The following is a 14,581-nucleotide window of genomic DNA, read 5'->3' on the forward strand; positions in this document are numbered from 1 at the left end:
GTTTGTGTGTGTGTGTGTGTGTGTGTGTGTGTGTGTGTGATGGAAAGGAAGACAGAGGACAGTTTAGCCAGCCACAGCTTATCTTAAATTACTTATCTCACGCCTGGTACACTGGTGCTTTTCCATAAACTGCACAAGCAAGCATGGATTAAAAATGTGGACACACACACACACACACACACACACGCATCACGTATGCACACACCTTATTCATTTTCTGACTGAACAAAATTTGAACAGCCTGTTGTAAACACAACTTTTACAGTTTTGATAAGGGAAGAACACACGGTGAAAGCTTGACAGATGTAGGATAGATCCTCTCATTACCATAAAACGACAAGAACGCATTCACATCTGGTAGACAGATGTACACATGGGCAACTAATTCAAAGTTACTAATACAGCCCACACTCTTCACTCTTCACTAACTGACTTAATCAGGTGTAAGGTGTAACAAACTTATACAAGAGTCTGACATATGGCTACATCAATACACAACCATATATGCAAAAAATTGTTAAAGCTCCCCAACTGAAGACAACAGCTTTAGTCATGCGCTGTAACATTAATATGCGCTCATATAGAGTTGGTGAGAGTACATAATTTAGATGGATGACACTGACTCTGGAAACAAGGTAAACAATTCACATCATGTGAGTGAAATTCCTCCTCTTTGGGGACTGGCCATTAAAAACAAACTCTTTATATCACAAGCCATGCCAACTGTTGCTGGTGTAATTTCTAGTTCAGTACTTCAGTATAAATATAAATTCAAGCACAAGTCCTGCAGCTGCTCAAAACCATTTATAAAAGGAAAAACCAAAGAATCGGGAAAATGAATGTTAATTTTCAGCTGAATGACAATGCATTGAATGGACAGCATACCGTATCTTTAAAACTGATCTATTGCCTTTCTATTGAATTAAGGACCAAGTATCCTAATAACTACTGGAAAATCTGAGATCAATAAACATTCAACAATACTTCATAAACTCTATTTTAAGGTGTTTGCTAAAGTCAAGCATGATTAGTATGATAATGAATAATAAGTAGTTTTTTCACAGTAGGGCCATGCATCTGTTTGAATCTTTGTGTGTTTGTTTTGATGTCTACAATGCTGTAGCACTGAACAGCGACTAAAAATATTTGTAACTACATCTGTGCACAGGTGTGCATGTGTCTGTGTGTGTTCACCTGCGTCAGGCCAGACACCTCTCCTTTCTGAAGTGGTGCAGCAATGGAGGGAGTGAAGGGCTTGGTGTCCTCTACTGGTCGGCCTTTCATGAAGTGTTTTCCTGCCTCGTAGATGTCCACTTCAATCATCTTCCCTTTGAACTCAGCCCTCTTAGGTACCAATACCTGCAAACCAAGAGCAACACATCACAACTGGTGCCACTGCAAATCAAAACCTTGAAAAGGAACCACAATGAGCCATTATTCACTTAACATTTGACCCCATGAAGAGGTGGGTCTGGATACTTTTGTCTGTATAATGTACCAGAGAAACCACAGCATACTGACAAAACTTCAAAGGAAAGCAAATATAAAATAAGATAATTAATTAATTAACTATAGAGTGAAAATGAGGACATTATGTTGGATAAGCGTATTGTGTCTTTCAGAGAATACATTTCAGCAAGATAAGTTCAGAAACTTGCTGTCATTCACCTAGAAATGAAGCCCTATATCACTGTCATCAACAATGTGTTAATTTCTTTCTAAATTAACTTCTGCTCTTAACGGTTTCCCCCAATGTCCCCACATTGTTATCTAGCTAGTCCCTGCCTGCTGAGTGAGTTCAGTAGCATATATGGAATCTCTCAAGGTCAAAAACTATGGCAACAGCTGTGGGATAAACCAGAGGGATTTGCTGGTTTGTCTTATTATTTCACCATGCCAACTATAAATCTCGGCTGATCACAGCAGGAAGGAAGAGAAAACAAAGAGTTGTAATTACGGCTTACTGTGAAATGGAATTTGTTCTCAACGATTTACCGTTGTAAATAAAGATCTTATGCAAATTCTTTTCCTTTGAAAACAATTTTCAAACTAATCACAAAGTTGACAGATTGACAACGACGTATGTTGTTCAGTTTGAGTCTTGATTTACTTTCTTTTCTTCAGCTCTTTGTTTCATATTTAATATCTCTGGTAAACACCAAAAGAATGAGTGGTGTTGTGACTATTCACCAGATTTAAACCTGTAGTCATAAAAGCTTGGCTTAATCATGACGGTTTTCTTTGTAAACATCTTATGATATGTTATATTCCTCAAGCAACTGCAAAAGGCTCTCTGTATATGACCCATCACTTCAGCATACTTTAAGTTATATTATCCTTTCTGGGTAATCTGATAATCTATATGACACTGCACTGTCAATTTCCTTAGGAAACACAAATTACAATAGACAGGATTAAAGATAATGTATAATAATTTAGAATAATGATAATATGATAATTTATTGAACTTGGGATATCTTTTTGCTTGCCTCTTTCCATGTGAAGATCAGAGGCTATCATCAGCAGCAGTCCAGCAACCTTGGAACTGCTGGGGACTCAATGTCTTACACTTCAGCAGTGCTGCATGCTGACTCAGATCATCTGGTGGTCTGTCTAACCATTACACAACTCTGCAGGGCTAAGCTACTGACCAGGCAGAGAAAAGCATGTGAAGTGGTGGAGGGAGTGTTGCTGCTCTGATGGCGGGAGTTAGCCTGGCTCAGTGTTAATCTGTCAGTCTTTATCCAGCCGGTGGAATATGATAGGAGATGGAGAATAGGCGAGACAGCCACACAGCCAGCGCTACACCTGCCTCCTCAACACACCTGCTGCTAGACACTCTGACCACTGTGAGGGTGTGTGTGTATGAGAAGCAAACCTGGCTGGGAGCAAAGAGGTAAAGCAGCATGGCTGTGGGACAGGTGGGTGAGGGTGAGCGTGTGTTTGTGTGTGAGGGGCCTATTTGAGGCCCATTACAGGGTGATTAATTGATGAAAGACCTTGTCTGATTTCATCCCTCTCCCCCCCGACGCTTCCTCAGTTTCTCTCTCTCTCTCTCACACAGACACACAGGTGGGTTATGTACCTATTATACCCATCAGGATAGACATCCATCTGATGGTGTAAAAGTGAAACTAGGCCATTTGTTCACATTCACACCTCTCACTACCTTATTCCCCTTGTCCCTCCAGCCACCCTGCCTCTCCACCGCTTTCTGTCTATTTCTTTACTTGCACTAGTCTTTTCACTCCTTTCCTGACCCTTGACCTCTCCATATTTTTCTCTCTCAACTACCCAGTATCCCCCAGCTGAACTGCTCTATGTTTTGCTTTTCTCTCTCTCTCTCTCCCTTTCTCACACATGCGCATGCGTGTGCACACACACACACACACACTGTACTTTCTCTAAATTCCTCCTTTTTTATTAAGTCAATAGGAAGTGGCTATCCAGAGTGAAGAACTGGTGAGTTTAAGTTTAAAATGTGAAAATAAATAGTAAAGAGTATAATAAATAAAGAATAATAAGTAAGAATTCTTAGAATAATCACATATATACACAAGTGAGGAAGAATGACAGACGGTTCTCAAAACATGACTTTGACTGTCAGACCTCTGTGATGTGGATACAACCTAAAGTGTATGTACCGTATGTGTCTGTGTGTCATGTGTACGTACAGTATACATGACATAGGAATGTATTCCTTGAGGGAACAAATTCAGAACATATTGGTACATAGTGCTTTTAGGTTCGTTTATTCAAGTCAGAGAATGATTTAGGAGTACATGCCAAATATATAATGTTAAAAAAAATGGACTGAGAAAAACATCAAACATCTCAATGTGCTCTCCTCTTGAGTACAGCGAACTGACACACATGACACACATGCCTGCAGACACACAAATGCATGAAGGAGTGCGTGCTCGAACAACACACACATGAACTGAGTGACACTTGTAACTTAAGCCTATAGCCCCCAGAAGGAGGTGCAGAGGAGGAGGAGGAAGGGAGGGGAGGAGTGGTAGTGGAGGAAAAATTATCATCCCCTGCCCTCTCTGCTAATAAAAAGCATAACTTCAAACATGTTTCTGATGATGGTTAAAGCAGGAGGAAATTGATTTATTTGAAGATGTTTTAAAGTGAATTTTTCACAGGTTGAGAGAAGGTCTTTGAAGCCACGCAAGTGTGTGTGTGTGTGTGTGTGTGTGTGTGTGTGTGTGTGTGTAGGATGGAATGTTCATGTCTTTAGGGCTGACCTTAATGCTAGTACAGTAAAGTAAAAAAGTAAAAAGTACTGCCGCTATCAGTCGCCAAATGCTCTCATGACCGCCGCAGGGTGTGTGTGTGTGTGTTTGTGAGCGTCTGTGATATTATAGCTAACCTACTTTAGTCAATACAAGCTTAAGCTTCTGATACCTGCTGTGGCATGCAAAGCAAAGCTTCTGATCTTATTTACTAAGTGTGAAAATGAGGAAGGGTTGGATTAGCTCCACATATGGAAAAAAAAATCATAAAAATGAATGCAGATTAATTGACAGCTTTTTCACTGCATGTTTTCGATGTGGATGGAGTGTGCCAAGTAAACTATTTTAGGATTCAGTCATCATCCAAACATCCTGCGTGGACAATGTTAGCCATACAAGCCAGCTACACTGTAAGGCTGATCATTAAAGGCTGTAAGACAAAATATTATAAAATTATCTCTTAAGATAAATATGCAAAGTAAATATAATACACTCTCAAAACTAAGGTTATTTTTCAATGTAGTACCATAAGTTTCTTTATATTATAGCTTTAATGCACTGTATTTTAAATTGCTGTGACAAAAATAGCGGCTGTCCACATAACCCACAATATAAAAATGAGGTTCTGAGAGCCACATCTGCTGGATATTTGTCTTAGTTGCTTGTTAATAAACTTTGAAAATTGTCTTACCTGTTCGTAGAACTTGTTGTGAGCCACGTAGTATTGGGCATCAAATGACTCCTCCGTGACCAACACATGTTGTCTCTCCCCTATCTACACAGAGAGACGGTGAGAAAGATAGAGAAAACAGTCAAGAAGCTGTATGTGTGTACGTGTATACCAGAGATCAACCAAATTATGTTGATTAGTCAGAAAGTGATGATAAACTGTGACAGATTATACCAACAAGTTTATGAACTAATGAAGCATCGATATTCTATGCAACACTTGTGCGAATGTGTTCATCTGTACATGCGGCTATCTGCGTGTTGTCTTTGTCCTCAGCCATATGCTCCTTCTCAATCTCACCTCTGTTTTCTTTTTTAATCTCTGCATCTCCTTCTGGTTGGTTCAGTCCCACTGCACTGATCAACAATGACTTTGACTGTTTTTTTCCTCACCACTGATGTGCTTTTGTGTCAGAAAGGGTACTTACTCACTTAAAGTGGTAAGTAATTTGTATATTTGTGTCATTTGTAAGATTTCAAATTTGATGAAAGAATTGTTAGGTGCTTATCTTAGTTTACTTATAGTAGATATGCTTAAAGATCAACTGTACATGTTAGAATTGGTCACACAGGATATGTACAAGGGCTGTGTATCTTGTCACTTTTAATTCAACTCGAATAAGCTGCCTTGGTCTTACAATATGCTTCTATTCATCAAGATCTCAATTCAATCAAAGTTTTGGGCTTTCATGTTCACAATTTAATTACAATCTCAAGGTTCCCGAGCCACTTCAGTTTTAGTGCTTTGGCTGAGAAGATAGTAAGTACTATTAAACTCAAAAAAGGAAAGTGAATAAGAGAAAAAACACACATGAGATTTCAACATGCCTACAGAAAACAGCCTATTCAGGACATCAGAAAATCAAATACTACAACAGGGCCTCCCGATAAAGAAATATAGTAAGGGACATAATGACAGAAAATATATTTTTCTCTTGCAAAAAGGTGATTGATTCAAAGGAAGAGAAAGTTGAGAGGAGAACTTAGTTTAAAGTACTTCAGACACGGAAAAAAAAAAAAAAACTTGACTTACACAGAAGTACATACACACATACTGAATTTGACTACTGCATTTATCCCATCCTTAGTTGAACACACACATGCAACACCCGGCAAATTACATGCAGTGAAACACACACAGGAGCAGTGGGCAGCATCAAGCGCCCGGGGGGCATATTGGGGGGGTTAAGTGTCTTGCTCAAGGGCACATCAGCCGGCTAATGAAGGGGGGGGCATTGAGCATTTTTCGCATTAATCACTCCACCACACCCAAATTTTTCCTGCCCGTCCGGTGGGGGAATCGAACCGGTGACCCTCCGATCATATCTCTCCTCACTTGTCCCTCTTAAATGAATATCTCAATGAAAGATTCATTTATTACAACTATTTGACAGTGCTTGAAAGTCAGATCTGTTTTGCCATGGCATTCTGATTTAGTGGCACAGAAAGTTTAGATCCCAGCCAGTAATTTAGGAAACAGCGGTGCAGAGCACAAACCACCTGGGTTTCAAATGAAAAGGAAATGCTGGAAAGAGAGCGTCCTGTAGGCTTAGCGGGCAGTATTTGTATTTCGACTCTGTCAGTGATGAACCCTGCACTGTAAAACTGTGCTGACTGATCATTTCCTTAGCAACGTGTCATAAGCTCAGAAGTTATGGCTCTGACACATTGCTCAGGGTGTTTCCAGTTTTTGCAGACACCAGACTTCTGTGCTCTTTTCTTCCCTCATCCCCATCCTCCCCATCCCTCTCTCTTACCTTTGAACATTTTCTTTGTTGTTCATACCTCTTTTCCTTCCACTAACTCCCTCTCATCCTTTTCTCATTTCTTTTTTCACTGATTTTACTGTGTGCGTGTGTGTGTGTGTGTATGTGTGTGTTCTAATACAGACAGCACCTGCACAGGCATGCTGACAGACTTAAAAAGAGACCAAATAAATCACTGCTTCCGGCAAACAGAGCAAAGAAAAAAAAAAAACGAACCCCTGAACATTATTACTGGATGGCGAACATTTGATTTGGGCCTTTTGTTTCCTCCTTAAGACTAGATACAGATGTCTCTGCTGTGAGCACAACACAAGACAACTATTTTCACTATGTTGTGAATATATATCTCAGGAAAAAAATGTTGATCTTTGTCTTTTAAATTGCTTAAAATAGAGAGAGGTTGTCTTTTAATAATCTGTCACAGTTTATCATCACTTTCTGACTAATCAACATAATTAGTTTTACCTATCCACTATGAATGTACCTTGTAATTTGTTTTGATTTATTCTCATGTTTCCATGTTTGTAGACAAAAATAAAACATTTCCTTACAGAGGGCTCCTGTTTTTAAAAACTAGGGAACAGCATTGTCTGCCTGAGTCACTCACACTGTGCAAGAGAGAAATCCACCTTACCAAAGCCTCTTGAGATTTTAGTTTCGTTTCCAGTCTTCCACTGTGGTCGAGATGAGAAATTGCTGAAGGAACTGGAAGCTAGTTGTGTATGATGTGAATCTCTATGAATCTACCTGCCTTAAAATCTAATCCACGCCTAAACAAGCACTAAGGATCAATAATCTGGGATTAAGGTATATCCTAATATGACGATGAACTGTGGATAATAAGATGATCCTGCATGAACAGACAAAGATGCATGCGAAAATGCAGCAAGCTCTGTGAATGGAGAGTCGATGAGCTGCACGCAGCTCAGTGGTGCGTATGGTTTTGTCTTTGCTTAAGTGACTGATGGTCTTGCATATCTGCATATGTGAGGATCTGCATTTAGATTTGAATTTTCTCCATCTGTCGAAGAACGTCACAAAATACCAAACATTGCGGGAGTGTATGTACGTGCCTTTGCGCAGTGTACTCACTTCCCCATCCTGAGAATAACGTCCCATGATACACAGAAGATCCGCCACAGATTTGCGGGATCTTGAGTTTAATTGATAATTAATCCACATCATAACATAGATAATGAGACAACTGTGGCTTTGAATTGTAATCAACATTTTTATCTGCGTCACAAATAAAAGCGCAATTTACTCGAACATCATCCAAAATCTGAGCCTTTTTTACTATGCAACTGGATTATCTGTCTAACCAGGCTGAAAAGCAGCCAGACTGTTGTATGGGATTAATTATAAGGAGCTAACAGTCGGTGTCAAAGGGCACAAACAACAAATAAAGACTAACTAGAATTATGACCTCGCGGTTATATGCCTCTGTGCACCAGTCAAGTTCAAGCTTACACCTATGTCTGATCAGACTCATAAAATATACACAGTGACTAAAGCTTGAAATCATCAACAATGCTTTAAATAAGGATGCTTCTGCAAAAAAGCTGCAAATTCTAAAACCAAGATACTTCACAAACACCTTCAATCTGAGAGAAGATCCATTGTTTCAAGGCAGACACTCAAAAATAGTGTCACTAATTCAGTATTTGACCAAATGTGAAATATGGTCACAACCTGAGTTATAGTGTTGAATAATGGCCAGAAAAAGTGTTTTTGCAAAATATAATGATGTCACAGGTTAACTTCACCCTTGGATATAAAATGTCATCAGTTGTCATTTTATCCCATTTTTGTGAAATTTGTCCTAATCATTGCATGAATTCTTCAGCTAAGAACATGTTGCGAGGTCACAGTGACCTTTGACCATCAAAATTGAATTAGTTCATCTTGATCCTAATGGATATTTGTGAAAAAAAAATCTGAATTCCCTCAAGGTGATCCTGAGATAACGTGCTCAGGAGAATGAGATGGTTGTATGGACTACTTGAAGTGGTGCCTCCAGCCATGGCTATCGCCAGACCAGACGCATAAAAACAGGTTGTATTACAGTACTGCAGTGAGAATACTGAAAAAAAAAAAAAGACAGGTAAAGGTGACGTATAACTTACAGAAAAATCGAATTTAAATCCACTTCAGTCAGTAGTAACATTTATTTGACATAAGCAGTATGTAAAGGAAAGCTGTCTTAACTATGACTCCAAGGGAAACAAAATGTAATTTTTGCCTTGCATCCTCCTGTTTTGTGATCAAAGTACTTTTATTTGTGGAGATTGCATTGCCCCCAACTGTTTCAGCTTCAATCATTAGTGCAATTCTCAACAACTTTAGAACAATACACATCTGCGTGTGAACTGTGCCCCAAGATGTGACTTTCAGGCTTATGCAATACCAAAGCTTTACACCATTCTCCTACACATAGTACATTTATGCATGACTTGTTTTTCATCTGCACTCATTTTCATTTCTTCATCTATCTCTTGAACTCATTATCCACCCCTGTTGGATTTATACACAGAGTTTAGACTTTCACTCTGATCACGCAAACATGCCTATATGCACAAAGAAAGATGTTGGTGTATGATATGCCTTCTTGCTCCCAAATGCCAAAATCACAAACACTGTTACTACACGGCCTTCTTTAGTCCCTTGTAAAAAGAGGTTTTGCTTTGTTGCCTGCTAATCATTGGAGTGAGTGAACTAACAGGATCTCTGATCTTGTGGAGGTTCACTTCACACAAGCTGCTTGAAAGGGTTGGGTATTTTGCTTTACCCTCAAAGTCAAAGCTAAGTAAAAGAGACTAAAACTTAGCAGTGTTTGCCACAAATACAAAGGATTAAGGGTGGCTTTGGTTAAATGTTCATGAGGACAAATGTAAAATCAGCAAAGATCAAAGTTAAACAAATGAATGACTTGAAACGGGGCCTGAGCGCTAATGTTTTACAAAGCAAACTTACAAACTCTAACAATATAAGAAGGTGGACAGAGTGCAGTAGACATACAGGATGACAACATATAGACTGAATGATTAACGGAATTAAAAAGGAGAACATTTTGTAATTAACTCGATAACCTCCTCAAATGCTAAAACTTTCTCTGAGTAGTTTTTAAATTTTATTTCAAAGTCTCTACAAAGCGCTCTCGCCTAACTATTTTATGTTCACACACCTACATTACATTTACATTCTAATACGCAAGAGGAAATCCGCACTTTGGCAGCCAGTAGGATGACTCACCATCTATCTGGCTGCAGTAAAGAAAGGAAAGCCACGTTACACGCTGCCACCGAGTTTACAATCTGATATGACTGGCTCCAAAAATCTGTCAAACTGTCAAACTACTGGTGAAGTTTGATTTACTGGTGACCACTTGAAAGTCGGATAAAACAAAAAAAGACTAAAAAAGACTACGATAAAGAACACTCATGAAGTCTGGTTAATATCAGGTGTCTGAAACATTGATTACACAAGTGTAAAGAATACATTGAAATACTGTAATTGATGGCTTTATGCTCTAAAAAGCGAAGTACACATCGGGAAGCACTGGGTTAGACATTTCAGTTGTAAAAGAAAGCAATCAATGAGGGAAGAAAAGGAAGTTTGCAAGTCCTTGAGCCAGGACCAGACCCAGACACAAACACTCCTGACCAGAAGACAAGTGGAGGACGACAGTCATGAAGTGCTGATGAAAGGCACACAGCATCTTTATCAACTGATATAGTGCAGCGAGTGTGTGCAGGGATCCGTGTGTTTGACAGACAAAGAGAGAGAGACTGCATGCTAAACTAAAACCCAATGTTTGTTATTTAATCCACCAACCTGAAACTAAAGGCAAGGGAGTGTATTCATGTAAATACTGTGGATCTGCAACCATGACACACCTGAATGCAAGAAAAACATTCAAACACATTAGAATGTGAGAATAACACAAAAACAAATCTATTGCTGTTTCCTGGTTTGTGAGGGCACACTTACTGTGTATTTTCAATTATTTTAATATTGCCTTCTAACATAGCACACTAAAACACCGATCTACAAAACTCTCCAGCCAAAGCGTCAAGCCACAACTCTTTTTTCTTTTTCTTGTTTTTTTAATTTTTCAAGGCTTTTAATTTTCTGGTGAATATGAGTTAGTTCAATAGTTGTATAGTATTGTTTAATAAAAACACATCTAGTTGAATAAAATATAAGGGTAAAAAACTTTTTTTTTCTATTTCATGGGACCTCAAAGTACTCACAGATTTGAATCAATGACCTGGCTATTATCTGTGTGAAATATTAAACCTCAATAATCACAGGAAGTCAGGAACAGAAAGGACCTGCGACAGACACCACAACAATAAAGTTTGTGATAGAATTAGATGAGACAAATTGCAACCAAAGAGAGGATGCATTATTATGGAATGACAGAAGATGAATGATGTACAACATATGCTTTGGCTTTAATTCAGCCTTGTGTATGTGTGTGTGGTTTTTCCTGGAGGAGGCGGGGGCTAAAGGAAGGTAAGATATTGAGCAAGACAGCCAAAATTGAAACTTTATTAGTGTGATGAAGGGACTCTTGTGCACACAGACAGACAAAGACCTGACACACCTCTACAGCAAGCATCTCTTTAGGCTAGTTTAATAGCAATTATCTTGATATACCTCTGTGAATACACACTGGGTGCAACCTCACTAGTTGTTTGAGTGTGTGTGTGTGTGTCTTGAGGCTAAGCACTAAACTTCTAATGCTTTCTTGGCTCTCGTAGCCAGCCCCACCCTCTCTCTGAACAGGTCTGGTGAAATGTGAGAGTTTTTGCCAGAACAGAACACAGTGCACCTGCATCAAATCTACAACCCCCTCCAGGCCCTCTGCAGCCTTCACAAGCTCGCCAGACTATGGCTTACACTCACACACATTCCATTCACTCTCTTCACGCTCTCTCTCTCTCTCTCATACACACACACAGAAAAAGAAAAACATAAATAGTTATACTTAAAAAAGGGTGTGCTGCTGATTCTAAGAAAGCAAAAGTAAGACATTAAACGTGACAAATGCAAGTACACGAACGATGACGGCAAGGGGAGAGAAGCACGCAAGTTCACAATGGAAATACAGTATAAGAAGTTAGCAAACAAACGCTGCAAACGACACCTTTCAGTGTTAGCCGTAAAAGCACTCTGATATCCTGGTACAGCTTGTGACTTCAAGGTGCTCTTACACATTCCCTGTGTTTGGTTTTCATCAACGCTGAGGGCACACTTGATCAAACAAGGAACTTCCAGAAGTTTCACAGCAAGGATTTTAAGAGTGATTAAAAAAGGTATTTTTCTGTAGGTCAACCCGGTATAGTAGATTTGTGGCTCTTAACATCCTTCCCTTATCCCTGCATGCTTTGTACCCTTCTATATCCTGTAACACTGTAATTTCCCAGTTATGGGACTAATAAAGGATTATCTTATCTTATCTTAACATACAACAATGAAATAACTGAACAGCATTCCATAGACTCAGCAGTGAACAACTCCAGAGAATGGTATTAAACTACATACTCGAAAACCTACAATGTAAGTATTTGGAAAGTGACGCTTGTTGTAATATCAGGGTTACACTTGCTTTATTGTTAATCCAATACACATGTAAAACTGTCAGGTAAAAAAAAGTAGAGCGATCAGCACTTCACACTTGTGCAGACTTAGATCTAATGTGCTGAAGTACAGAGCGACAGCGAACAGAAATGTGTCACTGTACAAATACTGTAATGTGTAAAGATGGACAGAACACACTGCAGATAACAGCAAAAATGAATGAATGAATGAATGAAAAAGATCAAGTTCTACAAAGAGAAGATGAAGAGGGAGAAATAGCAAACACAAGCAGAGACGAACAGAAAGGTTTCAGCATGGGGTGAGGAGTTCTAGTAATAAAACTATACTACTTTATGTTTTTCCATTTTTGAAACATGGACCTGAAGATCCTAATATTATGTGACAGCGTGATGTGCTCCTCCTTGACAATACACACGTGCTACATCTACACAAAACATACTGCATATTGGTATGTGGTTACACACACACACATAAAACTATGCACCATCAGACACATATACACTTGATTGCCTCATCAATTTCAGCTAACCGGCAGAAAAGAGAAAAGAGGGTGACAGATCTAGTTTGTCAGAGGAGATAGACAGATGTCTCCCTCACACAACACACACACACACACACACACACACACCCACACACACACAGGACTGTGACAGTAGCCCGTAGGCTGTTTAGTGTCTAAGATGCTGGAATGAATTACATCAAAACAAAGACATGGCACAAAATACAAATTGAAAGCCTCAGAAACATCAGTTGCGAAAGCACATGATCTCTCTCTCTCTCTCTCTCTCTCACACACACACACACACAGGGACACAATCTCACAAACAAAAAGAGCGTATACACATGGCCATACAAAATCATTCCCTAAAACAAAACTTCAGGAGCATCATGAAGAAACTATTTAGACAGAAAAAAAATGTTTTGCATCAATTACTATAATAAATATATTAAATATTCAATGCATGAATGCCAGCTTTCATTATAGGAGATATGGCAGATCTCACCTCTTGGCAGGCCATGTAACTAATACCCCTTTGGCCTAAACCAGTTCATCTTCTAACACCAGGTTCTATACTGCTAAGTACTGAGCATGCATTTCTTTCCTCTGCAGCAATGGTTCTAGCTGATATAAGCCACAGTGATTTTAAAAACATTCCATACTCCCTTATTTATTCATCCACTGAGCAGCTCGTTCGACAGTGTGTGTGTATGTGCGTGTGTGTGTGTGTGTTGGGAGGTCCAAGTCCAGAGCATTACAGCGTCTATGTATCTGAAATTGTGTGTGTTGGCAACTGCAGCATCAATCAGAGCTCAGCTGTGATTGTCGGGCTGATTGTCCGTTATGTCCCCATGGGCCTGGAGGCCTTGGCGTGTGTAAGTTGTGTGTGTGTGTGTGTGTTTGTGTGTGTGCAAGAGGGCGAGAGACAGAGACAGACAGAGGAAGAGGGAGTAACAAAATGCACACATCTATACATCCACATTAATCTATAATTGCAGCTGAAACTAATGCCTTGGCAACAGCAGTATGATTATGATTATCACTGGAGGCCACACCTGAAGACACAACAAATCACTCATGCATAGGACCCCCTATCTAGCGAACATGTCTGATTGCTGTTCAAGGCTAGCCCTCCAGTCGTCCTATTAGAACGAGAAAAATGTATGTATGTGTTTTGATAAGAGAGAAAAAAACATGAGCTACAAGGCCATCCTGGTGGCTCTGTGGGATAAGGCGAGGACTCCTAATTCCTGATTGGGTTAAAAGCCAGCTCATGACCTTTAATGTTCTATCTCCGTCTCCTTGCTTCTATTTTTGTGACTTTTAGCAATCGTGCAAATTCAAATGCAAAGGTGATAAAAGTGATTGGAAATTTGGTTGCAAACTGATAATACAGAAAACTGTGTGAGCTGCTTAAAGAAGCATAAAAAAGCAGCATTAGTCCATTAGTCCCTTTCCAAGGTTAAAAGTAGAAAGTGGGTGTACATTTAAATGCAAACAACAACAACAAAACAAACAAACATCCAAAAAAAAAGAAAAAGAAAAAAAAAGTGCCGTTTACAATGCAGACAATAAGGGTGTTTCCACATATAGTCCTCTTCAAACAAACCAAACTCAGTCCCCTTAAAGTGGACCAAAAAATGAACTAACTGAGAAGGGACTCAGTTCTTTATGCTTTCACATTGCAAGTTTATGTGAAAGAGGGCCCAGTTCTCTTTTTGGTCCTCTTCAGCTCTCAT

The 14,581-nt window shown here is 39.3% G+C and overlaps 1 protein-coding gene across 1 annotated transcript in view; it reads right to left on the bottom strand.

The window, feature by feature from the left end:
• The window catches only part of cdkal1 (CDK5 regulatory subunit associated protein 1-like 1), a 204,867-nt gene that overhangs the window by 11,031 nt on the left and 179,255 nt on the right, over window positions 1-14,581 (bottom strand). The window contains exons 13-14 of the mRNA XM_046399649.1: window positions 4,933-5,016; window positions 1,195-1,359 (exon numbers count right to left, since the gene is read on the bottom strand). Of these exons, the coding sequence (XP_046255605.1) occupies window positions 1,195-1,359; window positions 4,933-5,016 (249 nt within the window). The remainder of the gene's footprint in view (window positions 1-1,194; window positions 1,360-4,932; window positions 5,017-14,581) is intronic.

This window comes from Scatophagus argus, chromosome 9, assembly GCF_020382885.2.
Source record: "Scatophagus argus isolate fScaArg1 chromosome 9, fScaArg1.pri, whole genome shotgun sequence".
In the NCBI taxonomy this organism is placed as follows: Eukaryota; Metazoa; Chordata; class Actinopteri; family Scatophagidae; genus Scatophagus; species Scatophagus argus.